The sequence below is a fragment of the Parasteatoda tepidariorum genome, chromosome 5 (assembly GCF_982258835.1).
Source record: "Parasteatoda tepidariorum strain Cologne lab strain chromosome 5, Ptep-v5.0, whole genome shotgun sequence".
Lineage (NCBI taxonomy): Eukaryota > Metazoa > Arthropoda > Arachnida > Araneae > Theridiidae > Parasteatoda > Parasteatoda tepidariorum.
The window spans coordinates 54,727,325-54,747,470 of record NC_141759.1 but is presented as its reverse complement, the minus strand read 5'-3'; the positions used below and the strand labels follow the sequence as shown (position 1 = coordinate 54,747,470).

Genomic DNA, 20,146 nt, shown 5'->3' with positions numbered 1-20,146 from the left:
CTCTTGGCTGAGAACAATGACGCCAAGAAGCCAACGGGCGTAGCAACATACCGGCCCGCGTTGCAATATCCATGATATTCAACTTAATTCTTTAAATTTTAAAAAATAACCCACACAAATAATTATGACATAACAAAGTAAAATAAAATACATAAAGATTATAAACAAGAACACAAAAATCAACTAACATGAGAGGAATTGCATCCTTATTGAAATAAACAAAATTTTTATATTAAATCACTACAATGGTTGAAATTTACTTAGTAGATCACAAATAAATGCAATTAACAATAAATGTGACAAATAAATGCAATTAGTGAATTTTTAAAGCACAACAAAAGTTTTTAATTAAAATTATCTTCAATAGGAAGTAAACAAATTTTTGAAATAGGTCTTTTAAGTGGTCCAGATTTGGTATTTACAATTACAACTCGGACCTTTCCATCCGTGGGCCAATAAACTTGGCGAATAAAATGCAATAAAGCTTGCGGCCCTGCATGAAGATTTTTTAAATGGTAGTAAGCAAATATCATTTTAGTTAACTTATGCTTTTTGGGAAGCAAAATTTGATGTTTTGAATCATAGTCAATGTTGGCATTTGTCAAACGTCCACCTACTCTTATTAATCCTTTGTCATCAATAAACAAATTAAAATTTCTCACCTGATCTGTTGTGATACATTTTCCCTTCTGAAGCGTTTTAATCTCATTCTAAAAAACTGATCTTTGTGTCATCTTAAGCAATTTGATCTTACCTTCTTGAACTTCCTCCTTACTTAATGGACCTGTAAAGCGGTCTTTACCTTTACAATTGTGAACGAATCTGAAAATATAGCTAAATATTCTAATTAGTTTGAGATAACTATTACTAATATTGAAAATATCTTGCACAAAATCATCAGATATCAAATTCAAATTAATGTTAGTTTGTGTCTTTAGTTCAGTCAAATATAGTTCATTAGAAGTTGTGTCGATGCGTTCATTATCTAGAAAACTATCTGATTGGATCAGGGGTCCATTCCACCACAAGTCTGATGAGGAAAGTTCTTGAGGATTCAAGCCACGGGAAATGAGATCTGCGGGATTGTTATGAGTAGAAATATGTCTCCACTGGTAGTTCTCAGTCAAGGTTTGGATCTTGGAGACTCGGTTTCCAACAAAGGTTTTAAGCTGGTGGGCTGGCGTTTTAATCCATGCAAGTGCGATGGTCGAGTCTGTATGCAAAATGACTTCGTCAATGTCCATTTTAAGAGAATTATAAATCTTTCTTACAAGTTGAGAAAGAAGTAAGCAAGCTGATAGTTCTAAACGTGGTATAGAAATGACTTTAATGGGTGCAACACGAGATTTGCTCGCAATAAGATGGCAAGTGTTTGATTCAGCTAGGCCTGGGCAATACATGTAAACCACAGCTCCATACGCTAATTCCGAGGCATCAGCGTAACCCATTAAAACAGTTTTTGTGAAAAAGTCAGTTAAAATGTATCTATTAATGCGAATAGTTTCTATATGTTGCATAGAAGATGCAAAATTAAGCCACTGACCTGCGATTTGTGGTGGAAGGGGATCTTCCCACGACAGTTTATGTACCCACAATTTTTGGAGAAACATCTTTGCTTTCGTGATGACAGGATGCAAAAGGCCTAATGGGTCATACAGTCTTGCTATAAAACTCAGCACTTCACGCTTAGTGAATTTGGTAGTCATTTCTGGGATGGATACTTTAAACGTAAATTGATCTACAATTGAATTCCACCTTACACCCAAAGTTTTGACACTCGCATCAACTTCTGATGCAAAATCATGCTCTGCTGGGTCACCTAAAGGTAAACTGTTCCTTAACTCCCTTGAATTAGAGTTCCACTTATGAAGAGACATTCCACAAGTTGCTAGAATATCGTTCAGCTGTTGTTGCACTTTCTGAGCACCTTCTAAACTTTGAGCACCTGAAACGATATCGTCCATATAAATATCTTCCAAAAGGACTAATGATGCCAGTGGAAACCGTAATTCATCTTTAGCCAACTGCTTGAGAGTTCTGATTGCGAGAAATGGAGCGCAAGCAGTTCCGTAAGTGACTGTTTTGAGTCTGAATGTTACAGGTTTTGCGTACTCTGAATCTTTCCAAACAATTCTTAGAAGATCAAGCTGCGATGGATCTATTTTGATTTGTCGAAACATCTTTTGGGTGTCTGCCGTGAAAGCGTATTTATGTTTACGAAATCGAGTCATGATTTCGAAAATGTCCTCGATCACGTCCCCCTTCAAAATGACATCATTCAAGCTCACACCAGTTGAGGTACTTGATGAAGCGTTGAACACAACACGTAACTTAGTGGTTGCCTTCTCTGGACGATAAACACCGTGATGTGGGAGGTAATAGGTAATTTGACTACCGGAATTGCTTTCATTATCATCATATTTTTCCATATGATTCATGTCTAGGTACTCCTGCATAAATGATTTGTATAAATCTTGCATTTCTTGATTTCTGGATAATCTTTTCCATAGTTGATTCAGACGTCGCACGGCTAAGTCTTTGGACACTCCTAAACGCTCAACGTCCTTAACTGGCATCTTTACGATGAATCGTCCATGCTCATCTCTGCGATAAGTATTCTGAAAATGTGATTCACAATACTTTTCTTCTTCACTCTGAATTTTTATTTTATAGTCTATATCCTCTATTCTCCAGAATTTTTCTAAGCAGTCTTCGACTTCTGTTTGAGTGGCTATGAAACCGCAGTGAATTTCTGGAGTGTGGGTATTTATTGCTCCAGTTTCAATGTATCCAAAAACAGTATTGCGAAACACCAAATCACTGTTTGCAACGCGGATATCTCCAGCCTTGATAATTTCGAAAAATACCTCCGCGCCTAAAAGCATATCTATTCTTCCAGTTACCGCGAAATTAGGATCTGCTAATTGTTGCGGAATTTCTAACTTATCTACTTTGAAGGATGTAACAGGAAGAAAATCGGTAATTTTGGATACCACTAAAAAATCAAGAGTTTTCAAAAAAGAGCTATCACCATTACAAATTGTAGCTTGTATTTTTGATCTTATTGTAATTTCGTTTCCGCCCAAACTCGAAACCCGAAAATTCATTTTTTCTTGAGGTACTCCCAATTTATTAGCGAAATTAGCTGTACAAATATTCGACATGCTGCCTGAATCTAATATCGCCCTACATTGCATACAGGGGTCTGTCCAGACATTTTGTGAAAGGTCCGTTTTTCGTGAAATTGTGAAAAAATTACTCACATTCTTTCAACCAGGGTCCGCTTTTATGAATTTGTGCAAATAGGGTCCGTTATTGCAAAAAAAAAAAAAAAAATTCTGCTCAACACTGTAAAATTGTAATTAAAAAAATTAAATTTTAAAAAATGAACAACAATTGCTCCTTCTAAGTTAGAGATGCAACATACAAATATTTGATATTTAGCCTATACTGCTGAACGCAGAATATTAATTTCGGGCGAATAATGGAAGAATCGTCTGCCGAAGACAAAACCTAATTCGTTTACATCCATCTTTCTTGTTTTCTGCCCTGGAAAGGGTTTATTCGATTAACAAAATAATAATGAAGATAAACAAATTTGTGAAGGGTCCGATTAAAAGAAAAATCATTTTGTGAAGGGTCCGTTTTTAAGTTAAAATATTTTGTGAAGGGTCCGTTTTTAAGTTAAAATATTTTGTGAAGGGTCCGTTTTTATGAAAAGATATTTTGTGAAGGGTCCGTTAACGGACCCAAATTTCTTCTAAACAGACCCCTGGCATATAAGATCCATTTAGAGGATTTAAAACCCAAATTAAAACAGTTGGAAGAAGCCCTGTTTTATTTTTCGAATTAATGCAAGATAAAGAAGCAGAAACTATTTCATTTTGTTGACAATTAAAAATCGCTGCTACGGGATTGAGATCATGACCCTGAGAAGAAGAACCAGATACAGCAGAATTGTTTATCGTTTCGCGTTCTTTATGGAGTAGCGCATTATGCTTTGAGTGGCATATGTAGCATAAATGTTTCGATTTGCAATTCAATAACTTGTGTTGACTGCTTAGGCAATTTAAACACAATTTATGTTTTGATACCAATTCACTTCTCTGATGACTATTCAATTTCAAAAAAGAATCGCACTTAAAGATCGGATGATTCATTTTACACAAAATGCATGATTGAGTTACATTTTTATTGATTAGAAACGTTTTCGTTTTAGGATTTCTCTCTTGACTTAACTTAAATCTTAAAGGAGTGGTTTTGCTAACATTTTCTAATATTTGAGCTCGTTTTTCCAAAAATGAAAATAAATCATCTAATTTAGGAACATCGTTTGAGCTAATATTTAATTCATACTGCTTTCGAGTTTCCCTATCCAATTTTTGAAGTACTATATTTAGAACAAAAATATCAGAAAGATCATTGCGATTATACTCCAAAATTTTTAATGCTCTTATATTTTTCTTAACACAATCATTTAAATTACGTAAGTCTTTAGCCTACTCATGCGTTAATTTTTCAATATCTAATATTGATTTAACGTGAGATTCTACGATTAACCTTTTGTTTTCGTATCTTTCTTCTAAAGCTGTGTATAATGAAGTGAATGTATCATCTAATGTAATAAGATTTTTAGCTTCTCCGATTAAAGCTGAATTTAAATAGTGTAGTTTTTGTGCATTTGTCAACTGATTATTGGATGTAATAACATTATTGAATTGCAATTTGAAAGTACTCCATTCTTCACATTTACCAGAAAATTTCGGAAGCGGAATTTCTGGTAATTTTATGCTAACACTATTGTTTACAAAACTTGCGGGAGCTAATTTCACTTGATTAACTGATTCTAAAAAGCTTAAGCAATTTTTAATTTTGCACTTAGCACTAATGATTTTTTCGTTGTATTCTTCGCTAGTGCTAATTTCAGTTTCGAATTCTGCTGGAACCGAAATTAAATTTTCAATTTCAGAATTTAATGATGTCAAAATACTCTCCTTTTGACTTAATTGCTCAAATATTTCATTTAGTTCTCAGGGGTCTGTTTAGAAGAAATTTGGGTCCGTTAACGGACCCTTCACAAAATATCTTTTCATAAAAACGGACCCTTCACAAAATATTTTAACTTAAAAACGGACCCTTCACAAAATATTTTAACTTAAAAACGGACCCTTCACAAAATGATTTTTCTTTTAATCGGACCTTCACAAAATGATTTTTCTTTTAATCGGACCCTTCACAAATTTGTTTATCTTCATTATTATTTTATTAATCGAATAAACCCTTCCCAGGGCAGAAAACAAGAAAGATGGATGTAAACTTATTAAGTTTTGTCTTCGGCAGACGATTCTTCCATTATTCGTCCGAAATTAATATTCTGCGTTCAGCAGTATAGGCTAAATACCAAATATTTGTATGTTGCATCTCTAATTTAGAAGCAGCAATTGTTGTTTATTTTTTAAAATGTAATTTTTTAATTATAATTTTACAGTGTTGAGCATAATCTTGTATGTCTTTACAATTTAAAGACTCATTGAAAAAGTTTTTTTTTTGCAATAACGGACCCTATTTGCACAAATTCATAAAAGCGGACCCTGGTTGAAAGAATATGAGTAATTTTTTCACAATTTCACGAAAAACGGACCTTTCACAAAATGTCTGGACAGACCCCTGGTTCTGTAATTTCTTTAGTGTCACTTTGTATTATAGTATCTGCTTTTGTTATTAGTTTTGTAGCGCTAGTTCTGATTGTAGCGCGTTTCTTTTTACATTTCTCAATGTTATCCATTATTTATTAAATGAAATTATGCGGTAAATAAATAATGAAAATTTGCCTACCTTTCAATAATTCGATGGCTGGAGATATGCTGCGTTATTTCTGATGCGATGCGTGGTCAGTCCAATAATGAATGCGGGATTTTTATTGTAAATTTGCGATATACTGGATCTTTACTCTCCTGATCGTTCGGACCAGATGTTCTGCGATAGCTTGCGGGTGTATAAAATCAAACTTGGACAATGTGGACTGTATAAAATTTATTTTGCGGGTGTGCTGGTAGCGCTGCGGAGATGCAAAAACACGAGCGTGTTTGCTCTTTGGTAGTTTTACATTAACTGACTCTTGGCTGAGAACAATGACGCCAAGAAGCCAACAGGCGTAGCAACAAAATAGTTAGGTTTTTCCTTATTATACACGCTAGAATTTTTCAAAATCATTTCTTTTAACTTGAAAAAGAGTCAACCCTAAATTTGCAATTATAAATAAGTATATTAGGCTGTGGGAAGTATGTTTCCCACCAAATTTATTAAATTTTAAATGTATATAGATAGAAATCTATTTTCCTACCTATGGTTTGTCATGTGCTGATAACTTTATAAAATATAAAAAAAATCAATGAAGGGCTTGGCTTTGTTTATACAAATGTGAGTAACAGTAAAGGTTGGCGTAAACAGTAAAGGTTAAAAAAAACTTTTTCAAGAAATTTTTAAATTGCAAAGTCATACAAGATTATGCTCAACACTGTAAAATTATAATTAAACAAAATTAAATTTTAAAAAATAAACAGCAATTGCAGCTACTAAATTAGCGATGCAACATACAAATATTTGGCCTATACTGCTGAACGCAGAATATTCATTTCGGACGAATAAAGGAAGAAGCGTCTTCTGAAGACAAAATTTAGTTCGTTTACATCTGTCTTTCTTTCCCCCCTTACTGGGAAGGGCTTATTCGATTAACAAAACAATAATGAAGATAAACAAATTAGTGAAATCCGAATTATAAGAAAAATTATTTCGTGAAGGGTCCGTTTTTAAGTTGAAATATTTTGCGTAGGGTCCGTTTTATGAAAAGATATTTTGTGAAGGGTTCGTTAACGGACCCAAATTTCTTTTAAACAGACCCCTGAACACGCTATACTTCATTTTATTAATCAGTTTCAATCCCCAAAATAATTTAACCTAACATTACTAGAAAGAAAAAATAGCTTGCATAGAGTTAAAGCTAATTACAGTACAAATCGGAAAAATTTATAATATTCAATTGTCCTATACTCAACAAATTGTCTGTACTATTTTCAAAAATTATGTTAATTACTTTAAAAAATGATTAACATCATAACTAAACTCCACATTAGTCACCTTTTGTAGTTTAAATATCATTTACCCAAACAGCGTATCTACAAATTATTACTCTTCGTAAGGAAAGTTCTATATGAATCAGAAAATTTTCTCTTTATTATATTTGAAGGAATAATATTTTTGAAGCAGCAAGAGCATTTGTAAAAGATTCTAACGCAAAATAAGGTTTCTAAAAAACTTTTTTTCTTTCTTTTTTTGTAAATTGGAAATAGTTTTCTATTCTTTTTACAATTTGAAATTCCCTTTTAGAATGATGTACCATACTGAAAGTATAGTAAAAGCTAAATTGTTATTAAACTACTATTTCGCTTTCTTAATAATAAAAAGGAATTTTCGAGATTTGATTTCATTTCAACTTTTCAGATGAAATGAAATTGCTTTGGGATGGGGGTTCTTTACTTTCAGTTAGTTTTAAGGAGTTTTTTTTTCGATTCATCTCTTATTTATTAAGCTCTAATTTTATTTACGTTTATTTTAGACATTCCGGAAATTCCCTCTACTTTTATAACGTCTCATTATTATTTAGACATTCGGACAAATTCCTTTCAGTTTCAGGGGTCTGTTTAGAAGAAATTTGGGTCCGTTAAAGGACCCAGCACAAAATATTTTAACTCTAAAACGTACCCTTCTCAAAATTATTTATCTTTTAATCGGACCCTTCACAAATTTGTTTATCTTCATTTCGATCGAATAAGCCCTTCCCAGGAGGAAAAAAAAGAAAGACGGATGTAAATGAGCTAAGTTATTAAAATTATTAACATTGTCTGTTATTGTACCATCGTCAACAGCTACTGTTGAAAGGTTATTTTCGAAAATGAATCTTGTTTTGCGCTGAATTGCTGACGAGGATGAAACGAGAGACACTAGATAGAGATTTACGCATTATTGTAAATGGGCCAAAATAATTGACTGGTGCTGAGTGTTCAGGTATTATAGATATTTTCAAATCTACTGTCAATTGATGTATATTGCTCTAATATTTTGTTAATTATGCTTTTCTGCTTTAATTCTAAGGGTAAATTTGATCTCATTTAATTTATATTATGTACCTTAACCTCTTTGAAGTAAAAAAAATAAATTATAAATTATAAATGCATACCTACCAAGTCTGCTGTTTTTTAACGAAGACTCCTGTATTTTACAACCATCTCCTGTATTCTCAAATTTCTCCGTATTTGTTGTTGAAATTAAAAAAAAAAGGGGGAAATAGGTGATAAAATATCCACTGATGGCAAAAATACTTATCTTATTCCTCAACAGATTGTGCTATTGCCAGTACTGCAGTATTTTGAGTGTTAATTGTTTAAGTCGAGTCATAAAGGCTCAGGGGATAGAGAGTTCGCTTTCCAATGAGGTGAACCCAGGTTCGAATCCCAGCGATGACTGGTCGGTAGAAATTCCGCATCCGGCTTGCATTGGCCACAGTGCTGACGTGAAATATCCTCAGTGGTAGACGGATCACGGGTTGGAGTCCCGTTGTAGTCAGGCTAACCGTGAAAAGCTTTCGTGGTTTTCCTCTCCATGTAACACAAATGTGGGTTAGTTCCATTAAAAAGTCCTCCACGAAGGCAAATTTCTCCCAATACTCGATCCAGGAGTTCCCTTGTCTTCTGGATTGGGTTTAAAATTACAAGGCTACGTAGTTGAACATCAGTTGTCGTAAGCCCAAAATTGGGTCGGGGAGTAAAATCTCCGTTATTTTATTTCTCCAATGTTGGCAGATATGTAAATGTAGAAATTCTATTTCTAAGGAAATATTTCTACTTCTACAAATATCGTGTGCACATTCTTATTGATATTAAATGATATTTTTTTGTAAATAAATAATTGAGCAATATATCATTCATAAAATTATTTGATAAAATATTATGTAAATAAAAAATAACTCATGTCAATTTTTTTTAAATAAAATTTTATAAATTTAAAAATTGTTTAAGTTTACTTAATGTGCAACACATTAGAAGTGATACATAACTAAGTTGTGTTATTTAAAATATGTCAATTGAAATTATTAAATATGCGAGTGATTTTGTTTCCAATAATCTTCCAAAATGAATATTCCGTGTTGTGCAGTAAAGGCTAAATACCAAATATTTGTAGGTTGCATCTCTAATTTAGTAGCAGCAATAGCTGTTTATTTTTGAAAATTTAATTATTTTAAATTATAATTTTACAGTGTTGAGCATAATCTTGTATCCATTTACAATTTAAAAACTCCTTGAAAAACTTTTTTTCAACAACAAGGCCCATTTTGCACAAATTCACAAAACAGGACCCTGGTTGAAAAAATGTGACTTAACGCTTATTTTATATTCACAAATTACAAGTAATTTTTTCTCAATTTTGCAAAAACAGGACCTTTCACAAAATGTCTGGGCAGACCCCTGATTTGTTACTGTTAATTTTACCAAAACCATCACCATATCGTTTCGGTACAAATTACCGAGCTTATTGGTGTTGACGTTTAGCCAAAAACACGGCAAATTTTGCCATATTCTTGTAATTTTAACCATACTTTTTTTTCTCAGTGTGGTTCAAAATAAGTTTGACAAATGCATTGCATGCTTACAAAAGAATCTAAAATAAAATTGGAGTAAAGGGTCGTAAGCGCTTTTGCGAATCATCCAGATGGGATTATAAGTTAGTTATACGTAGTATAAAATTATTATTAAGAAAAGTCTTTTTCGCTTCTTCTGCACTGTTTTTCCATAAATGTAACCACTTACGACCAGAAAGATGCTCAATGATTTTGTGAGACACCTGGAAATACTTCGCAATCAATTTCTTTAAATAATTCTACATTGAATTGTGTTTAAGACATGAAAATGTCAATGATTAACATAATTTAATTATTCATTCTAGAACTTCTCTTGTCTTTAGTTATGAAATGTTTTCTCATTGTTCTTGTTCAGGTTTTGCTACCAGGACGAGATCTGTCATCCAGCTACCTAGCGATGATGGACAACCTTGTTCTCCGGAATTGGAGCAGAGGAAACCATGTTCTTTTAAGGCCTGTTACCATTGGAAGAGGTCCTCATGGTCACCATGCAACCTCGAAGTGAGTAACAATAAGCAGTATCTTAAAATCTATTTTGTTTTATATTTGTTTCGTTACACACGTATTTTAATTTTATTAAATTTATGTATGAAATCAGGGGTCTGTTCAGAAGAAATTTGGGTCAGTTACCGGACCCTTCACAAAATATTTAAACTTAAATTATTTTGTGAAGGGTCTGTTTTTATCTTTTAATCGAATAAACCCTTCAAAGGAATGGGGGGGGGGAGAAAGACAGATGTAAAAGAACTCAATTTTGTCTTCCGCAGACGCTTCTTCCTTCATTCGTTCGAAATGAATATTCTGCGTTCAGCAGTATAGGCTAAATACCAAATATTTAAATATTGCATCGCTAATTTAGTAACTGAAATTGCTGTTTATTTTCTAAAATTTAATTTCTTTTTAATTATAATTTTACAGTGTTGAGCATAATCTTGTATGCCTTTACAATTTAAAAACTCCTTGAAAATGTTTTTTTGCAATAACGGACCCTATTTGCACACATTCACAAAAGCGGACCCTGGTTGAAAGAATGTGACATAACGTTTATTTTATATTCACAAATTACGAGTCATTTTTTCACAATTTTACAAAAACGGACCTTTCACAAAATGTCTGGACAGATCCCTGGATAAGACATTTCCATCATCATGCCTTTGATCACGATATTATAGAGCTTTAACATCCATAATATCCTTGCCCACAATGGGGTGTTGAGGGGCTGCTCTACTTTATAAATTATTTTAATTGTAATTATTTTTATTCATGAATAATAATTAAATGTATTTAATTTTTCCTTTTATAGTCGGCTGACTGCGGTTATGGCTTACGACATCGTGTTGTAGAATGTGTACGCTACGATGGATTAGTAGTAGATAAGATGAACTGCCTAACCGTCAATCTTACGTTTTCAATAACTAGTTGGTTGGATTCATCTTGGCTATCATTATCTTCTGATGACAGTGTAAGTAATTTGGTACATTGGTTTTTGAAATTGGCTATTACATTTACATTTTGATTGCGTTTAGTTTGTGAGAATAGAATCTTGCAGTTCAGCAACTTTCGCACTAGTTAGAGCACTTAAATCTCTATCGTACGAGTCTACAGTTCATGCTTCAATCGTTTTTTGTTCGCTATATAAGCTGAAATTTTCATGAATTTGAGACAAAGTTCCAACTAACAAGAGAACTCAAATCTCCAAAGCAGCTCTATACTGTGCGACGATTCATGTTTTTAATGATTTCTAATTTTTACTAACAGAAATTACATTTTTTTCTGCTGACATTTTTTCTTCAACATGTGCAAATGCAAATGACGGTTTTAACCGTCCGGTTTTGGGCGATGTTTAGGCAAATGACGGCTATAGCCATCCGATTTTGGACAATGTTTAAGCAAATGACGGCTATAACAGTCCGGTTTTGAACGGTGTTTAAAGAAATGACGGCTATAACCGTCCAATTTTGGACGATGTTTAAAGAAATGACGACTATAATCGTCCGATTTGGGACGATGTTTCGCAAATGATAATAGACTATATCCGTCCTACATATTTTAATTGATAACAAAAGGAACATGATTAGTAAGAAGTGTACTAATGCATTTATTTTTTGGGCAGTGATAGCTTATAGGATAGAGTGTTTGCTTCTCAATTAAGTGACCCGGGCTCGAATCTTCGCGATAGCTGGTCGATCCGAATTCCGCAACCTGCACGCACCAACCACAGTGTTGACGTAAAATGTCCTCAGTGGAATACAGACCAAAGTGTTAGAGTCCCCTCACTTATCACTAACCGTGGAAGTTTTTCGTGGTTTACCTCTCAATGTAACGCACATGCTAGTTAGTTATACCATAAATTCCGCTACGAAAGCAAATTTCTGCCAATACTTGAACTAAGAGCTTTCTTACAGGGCTACAGATACTTGATCTCCCAATACTTGATCTAAGAGCTTTCTTACAGGGCTACAGATACTTGATCTATGAGCTTTCTTACAGGGCTACAGATACTTGATCTCCCAATACTTGATCTAAGAGCTTTCTTACAGGGCTTGATCTCCCAATACTTGATCTAAAAGCTGCCTTACAGGGCTACAGATACTTGAACTAAGAGCTTTCTTACAGGGCTACAGATACTTGATCTAAGAGCTGTCTTACAGCGCTACAGATACTTGATCTAAGAGCCTTCTTACAGGGCTACAGATACTTGATCTCCCAATACTTGATCAGCAGTGTATAATTGCTCCAAAAAATTTGCAAGTGTGTCTTTAAAACACGTTCTTAAAAATTAAAGTAATTTGAATGAAGAGAAATATGACAGTGATTATTACATTCTCGGTGCATTTCGGGTCTGTAGTTTTGAATAGTGTCATTTTTACTGCTTGCAATTACGTAAACCGATTCAAAATAAGTGATTTATAAAGTATAAATAACCCTACTTACAAGTAAAACCCCCTAACTGCACCTAAAATGAAACTCAATAATAACTCAGTGTTTTCACTACATCACGAGAATCTCGCATATTTTTTTCTTTTCTCGCATTAAAAAATGATTAACGCGAGAAGTTCGCGCCCTCTATTAATCAATTTTAAAATGCGGGAATCTCTCAAATTTTGGAAAAAATTTCGTCCTACGCCATTTTGAAAAATACATGAAAACAGCTACGGCAAGTGTTGAGAAAAAAATGAGTCCTGTGTAATAATTTGTTTAAAGTTAGCGCTATTTTTAGCTGTTAATGAATTACCAAACTCCCTCATCGACAATTTACAGCAATTTGCAAAAGTTGAAGTCTGTGAAAACTATGCTGGAAGACCTAGCAAGGAGTATGAACATTGAAATAACTTCAACGAACTTCACTATTCTATAACAGAAATAATTCAAAAGCGCCTACGCAGGCAGATGTAGAGGATAGGAAAGTGTGTGCACAATGCTACAAATTTAATTAGTGATTCCGAATAGTTCAGCATCTGTTGCAAGATCGTTTAGCACCCAAAACCGAATTAAAATAAAATATCGCAACAGATTGACTGATGAGCATTTGAGCAACCTAATGAGAATAGCTGATGAAAAAGTAGATATGGAACATTTTACATTTGCCATGAAAATATTCAATGGTTTAGAAATTAGAAAGTGTTAAAAATGTATTATACATTAAATAAATTTTTTTTCATAGTCTATTCGTGATTTTTTTTTATTTTATTTTATTTTTAGAAATCTCCCTTAACTTTTTGAAATCTCACCCTGTTTTTGAGAAAGGATGAGAAATTCTCTCCCATTTTTCTTCTGTAATGAAAACAACTGTTCAAAAAGATTGCAATCACATCATTAAAAGACGTTTATAATGATAAAAATGGTTCCAACGAGGGGAAAAAACAACAACTAAAGACATTCAATATCCAATTTAATACAATCTGTATTTTTATCCCTTTTCTTTATACGATGTTATGACGTATAAAAATGCCCATTACAGCATGAAGAAGAGATATGTCACGTACCTTGTCCGGGGGACTGCATTATGACAGAATGGACACCATGGAGTCACTGCCAAAAGAACTGTCGAGTCGGACAAATCGGTAGGATACTTTTATTTCTTTTCCCCCCAAAACGTTCTTTTTTTATTTTACCCCTAAAATCTTGGCATTTGTATTCCTTCGGCGCACCATTATGGGAAATAGCTGTGTTTGTAAACACAACGCTTATAGAATAAATTTGCGAATTCCCATATTTTTTGGACTGTTTTAAAAAATATTTGGTTTATATTTGTTTGTGTTTGGAATTCTTAATAAAAATTTACTTTAGTTGGCATATTGTACATAAATATACATTCTTTGTTTTTTACATCATTGTTTTAAATGCTTAATAATATTTTCTTAATAGAATTTGAAATTTAGCTCTGGCCCCTTGGGGACGGGTGATTCAGAAAAGCATTCGTACAAAATCGGAATCAGGATGTAATTAAATAAAAAACGGTAACTTAAATGTAGTCGTTTCTAATTTGACAGACATACTTTGTTTTTACTTTAATTATTGTTAGTTTAATCATACATATAATCAATGTTAATTCAAATTATAACTAAATAGTTTTATTTTGAACAAAGTAATGGTGAATTAAGTAAATCAAACAATTATAACTCCGCCCACAAATAAACTGCTAAAGAAATACTTTGATTACCAGTTTTATCTTTTTACCCTGGTTGATACGGTTTTATGCTGGCACGTATTTGTGACAGTCGGCGCGAAAGGGTTAATAGTTGTAATTTGTTTCCAAGCCAAGTCTCGTTTAATGTCTACAATTACATGTCCGGATTCTTTTATTATATTAAAAATATAGCTACGTCATCGAAAAAATATTCAGACCTTGAAATATTTGTAAAAATAACTTATTGAATGATTTGTAGTAGTTTGCCTTCTAGGTAAAAAGTAAATTCGAAATCGCTTAAGAAAATGTTATGAAAATTTTTTTTCTTCTATTTACTCTTTCAAAGCATTAAAATTCCTAGCAAAAAAATTCTAATTTTATTCAAAAGCTTAAAAAAATGGAAAGAACCTTCTTTAATCGTGATAATTTTAAAACATATTTAGTTTAAGAATTTGTTTTAAAAGCAAAAGATGTGATTTATGCTTTGTCAAAAGTTCTAAAACTGTTTTCCATAAGCAGGTGTTTCATTTTTACAAAAAAAAGATAGGAGTGAGCTTTTTAAAATTTTTATGCTAAAAATTTTAAAAATATGTGTAAATCAGATTTTTTAATTTAAGCCAAATAATGCCTCTAGATATTTTCAAAAAAAAATTATTATTTTAGTTTTTTTATGAACAATAAAATAAATTTTAACTGGTGTATTGGTCTAAAATCTCCTTAAAAACCCAATTATTATGTACTATGGCTCCTTTCTTAAAAGATTTGTACATTACTATTTTCAGGGGTCTGTTTAGAAGAAATTTGGGTCCGTTAACGGACCCTTCACAAAATATCTTTTCATAAAAACAGACCCTTCACAAAATATTTTAACTTAAAAACGGACCCCTCACAAAATATTTTAACCTAAAAACGGACCCTTCACAAAATGATTTTTCTTTTAATCGGACCCTTCACAAATTTGTTTATCTTCATTATTATTTTGTTAATCGAATAAGCCCGTTCCAGGGCAGAAAACAAGAAAGATGGATGTAAACAAATTAAGTTTGTCTTCGGCAGACGATTCTTCCATTATTCGTCCGAAATTAATATTCTGCGTTCAGCAGTATAGGTTAAATACCAAATGTTTGTATGTTGCATCTCTAATTTAGAAGCAGCAATTGTTGTTTATTTTTTAAAATTTAATTTTTTTAATTATAATTTTACAGTGTTGAGCATAATCTTGTATGTCTATACAATTTAAAAACTCCTTGAAAAAGTTTTTTTTTTTGCAATAACGGACCCTATTTGCACAAATTCATAAAAGCGGACCCTGGTTGAAAGAATGTGAGTAATTTTTTCACAATTTCACGAAAAACGGACCTTTCACAAAATGTCTGGACAGACCCCTGATTTTAAAACAAATGTTTTTTTTCATTCTTTATTTGATTTATGAGAATAACCTACAGTTTAAACAAGCAAGAAAATTTTAATGCAATTACAAGTTAAAATTCAAGCGTATATTTGTTTGTGTTATATTTATTATTTTCTTTATTTATTTTTTTTAAAGTATAATTTGTTATGACATCTTCTTTAAATTTCATTCTAGTTGGTTACAGAACAAGCTCCAGAAAAGTTCTGTTTGCACCAGATTATACAGTTGATTCATCTTGCCCAACCCTATTACAGAAAACTAAACCTTGTTGGAGTAAGTGGGTTCAATCTATAAATATAAATTAAATGTTTATTTGACTTTTTAAACACAAACAGTAAATTTTTGTATTTTGTCTTTTAATTAAGAAAATATTTTCACTGAGAATTCAAGTTTTAATTTTCCTTCCTTAATAACAATTAAACTTTCGGACAAATTTTTAAAGGGAGAATCTAAAAGTAAATTTGACGAAATATAAAATTTAAGAAAGATTGACGAAAATTTTCTGTAAATTTTCATTTGATGTATCGGATTTATGTGGAAGTTAATAATACATTTTCTCAAAGTTTTAGTTCAACCGAATATTCTACAATATCCACAAGCATACCCTCCAACTTATGAGGATTTTGAAAATAATTCTTTCTAGTGGTAGAGAACCAAAGTAGAAATTTTTAAAGCAAATGGATAACTCATAAAACTTTTATCAGAACTTAAGAATCTAGCCATATGGCCTGCACTTTTATAAGTAATAGTGGACAAGCTACGCTAAAATTAATTTTTTTTAAATATTAAGACATTAATTTTGCTACCGTCTGAAAAGAAGATTTCTGAAACTACGGAAATTCCGTAGCAGTTGGAGGGTATGTCCACAAGTAAAAACATGCTTGCATCCTTTAATAATTGACATAAATGTTTCATTATTTCACTGTAATTATCATCATGAAATACCAGGGGTCTGTTTAAAAGAAATTTGGGTCCTTTAACGGACCCTTCACGAAATATATTTTCATAAAAACGGACCCTTCACAACATATTTTAACTTAAAAACGGACCCTTCAGAAAATAATTTATCTTTTAATCGGACACTTCACAAATTTGTTTATCTTCATTATTGTTTTGTTAATCGATTAAACCCTTCCCAGGAAGGAGGGGCGAAGAAAGACAGATGTAAACGAACTAAATTTTGTCTTCGGCAGACGATTCTTCCTTTATTCGTCGGAAATGAATATTCTGCGTTCAGAAGTATAGGCTAAATACTAAATATTTGTACGTTGCATCGCTAATTTAGTAGCTGCAATTGCTGTTTATTTTTTAAAATTGAATTTTTTTGTTATAATTTTACAGTGTTGAGCATAATCGTGTATGTCTTTACAATTTAAAAACTCCTTGAAAAAGTTTTTTTTTTTTTTTTTTTTTTTGCAATAACGGACCCTATTTGCACAAATTCACTAAAGCGGACCCTGGTTGAAAGAATGTGACTTAACGTTTATTTTATATTCGCGAATGACGAGTAATTTTTTCACAATTTTACAAAAACGGACCTTTCACAAAATGTCTGGACAGACCCCTGAATACTTGCATTCAATTTTCATTTTAGTATATAGAGATGCAAACATTTTACTTGATCTGAAGCCAACATAAATATTTTTAAACTTAACAACATAAATATTTTTAAACTTAAAATTATTAAATAAAAATCTATTTGCATCTAAATGTTTTGGATGTTTTAGGGATTTTTTAATAAGAAAATTATAAATGTAAAATTAAAATGTTTATTTCATTAGGTGATGATTGCAATTTTTTTCGATGGAGATTGCTTAATAATTCATTAACATGTGAAGGTAAAGATGGAATCATTGTTGAGGGTAATTATATATATATTTTTTATTTATACTTTAATATATATATTTATATATATTAATATATATGTTTTTTATATATATACTTTTTTTTACTCATCATCTATGAATGACCAATGAATTTAATTTCTGTTTTGAAATATTTCTGATATACTTTTTATTTGTATTACCCTTTTCTGCTACCGTGGTTTCACTTTTTTGTCTTTGAACTTTTCTGAATTTTAAAATAATTTTTTTTTACTATTTTGAGTATAATATTTTAAACGTATTCTGCCTACCGCAATTTTAAATATTTTTCTTTCAATAAAAGTTTCTAAAAAAATATAAATAAATGAAATAATCTTTTATCTGTTACATTCACACTTTGCTCTTAATGGCCGTTAAACGCACGCTCAAAAAAAGGGGTGTTAATTTTTCTAGATCGGCAAGGGTTCCTACCTATTGTGAGTACTTGGTATCCCTTATTAGTTTATATTTATGAAAGCGCGAAAAGATGGACACGAAAGTGTGGCAAATTTAATAAGGAAACATGATTTCTACCAGGGGTCTGTTTAAACGGACCCTTCACAAAATATCTTTTCATAAAAACGGACCCTTCACAAAATATTTTAACTTAAAAACGGACCCTTTACAAAATGATTTTTCTTTAATCGGATCCTTTACAAATTTATTCATCATTGTCTTGTTAATTGAATAAACCCTTCCCAGGGCAGAAAACAAGAAAGATAGATGTAAACGAATGTCTTCAGCAGACGATTCTTCCATTATCCGTCCGAAATGAATATTCTGCGTTCAGCAGTATAGGCTAAATATGAAATATTTGTATGTTGCATCTCTAATTTAGAAGCAGCAATTGCTGTTTGTTTTTGGAAGAAAAAAAATTTATTATTATAATTTTACAGTGCTGAGCATAATTTTGTATCTATTTACAATTTAAAAACTCCTTGAAAAAGCTTTTTGCAATAACTGGACCCTATTTGCACAAATTCATAAAAGCAGGACCCCGGTTAAAAGAATGCGAGTAATTTTTTCACATTTTCACAAAAACCGAACCTTTCTCAAAATGTCTGGACAGTCCCCTGATCTACATCTGTCCACAAACTGTAAATAACCGTGGTGGCACAGGGGTTCCAGAGCTCTCCTTCCAATGAGTTGACCCGAGTTCGAATCCCAGTGGTGGCTCATCGATATGAATTCAGCACCGGGCTTGCACTGACCACAGTACAGACATAAAATATCCTCAGTGGTAGACGACCCTTTGCTATCGGGCTAACCGTGGGAAGCTCCCATGATTTTTCCCTTCATGTAACCCAAATGCGGGTTAATTCCATCAAAAATTCTTCTACGAAGGCAAATCCCTCCTAATACTTGACCCAGGAATTCACTTGTCTTCTGTATTGAGTTCAAAATTATGAGGCTACGGAGTTGAACATTGGTTCTCGTAAACTCAAAAAATTGAGTCGACTGTTCAACAACGGTTATTCAATATTAAAAAAATTATAAAACCTAACTGGTTTGCCATGTAGACAGTAGAATAAACTTCTACAGTCGTGCTGAAGCTTTCTTTTTCAAAATATTTCATTCTTGTTTCCTCCTTTTTTAACCATTAGTATTCAAACGTGTTTTGGTTCATGGTAAAACAAATTGTGTCTTTGAAGACACAGGACGTTACAGGGGTCTGTTTAGAAGTCACAAAATATCTTTTCATAAAAACGGACCCTTCACAAAATATTTTAACTTAAAAACGGACCCTTCACAAAATAATTTATCTTTTAATTGGACCCTTCACAAATTTGTTTCTCTTCATTATTGTTTTGTTAATCGAATAAACCCTTCCCAGGAAGGGGGGGGGAGAAAGACAGATGTAAACTAACTAAAATTTTGTCTTCGGCAGACGCTTCTTCCTTTATACGTCCGAAATGAATATTCTGCTTTCAGCAGTATAGGCTAAATACCAAATATTTATATGTTGCATCGCTAATTTAGTAGCTGCAATTGCTGTTTATTTTTTAAAGTTTAATTTTTTTAATTATAATTTCAGGGGTCTGCTTAGAAGAAATTTGGGTCCGTTAACGGACCCTTCACAAAATATTTTAACTTAAAAACGGACCCTTCACATAATATTTTAACTTAAAAACAGACCCTTCACGAAATGATTTTTCTTTTAATCGAACCCTTCACAAATTTGTTTATCTTCATTATTATTTTGTTAATCGAATAAACCCTTTCCAGGGCAGAAAACAAGAAAGATGGATGTAAACGAATTAAGTTTTGTCTTCGGCAGACGATTCTTCCATTATTCGTCCGACATGAATATTCTGCTTTCAGCAGTATAGGCTAAATACCAAATATTTGTATGTTGCATCTCTAATTTAGAAGCAGCAATTGCTGCTTATTTTTTAAAATTTAATTTTTTTAATTATAATTTTACAGTGTTGAGCATAATCTTGTATGTCTTTACAATTTAAAAACTCCTTGAAAAAGTTTTTTTTGCAATAACGGACCCTATTTGCACAAATTCATAAAAGCGGACCTTGGTTGAAAGAATGTGAATA

At 32.2% G+C, this 20,146-nt stretch overlaps 1 protein-coding gene across 2 annotated transcripts in view; it reads left to right on the top strand.

Moving 5' to 3' along the window:
- LOC107439425 (thrombospondin type-1 domain-containing protein 7B) overlaps nucleotides 1-20,146 on the top strand; it is a 524,453-nt gene that overhangs the window by 481,702 nt on the left and 22,605 nt on the right. For both annotated transcript variants that reach the window (XM_087163956.1, XM_087163957.1), the window contains 5 exons: nucleotides 10,050-10,195; nucleotides 10,998-11,156; nucleotides 13,656-13,758; nucleotides 15,910-16,008; nucleotides 17,517-17,597. In XM_087163956.1, the coding sequence (XP_087020082.1) occupies nucleotides 10,050-10,195; nucleotides 10,998-11,156; nucleotides 13,656-13,758; nucleotides 15,910-16,008; nucleotides 17,517-17,597 (588 nt within the window). The remainder of the gene's footprint in view (nucleotides 1-10,049; nucleotides 10,196-10,997; nucleotides 11,157-13,655; nucleotides 13,759-15,909; nucleotides 16,009-17,516; nucleotides 17,598-20,146) is intronic.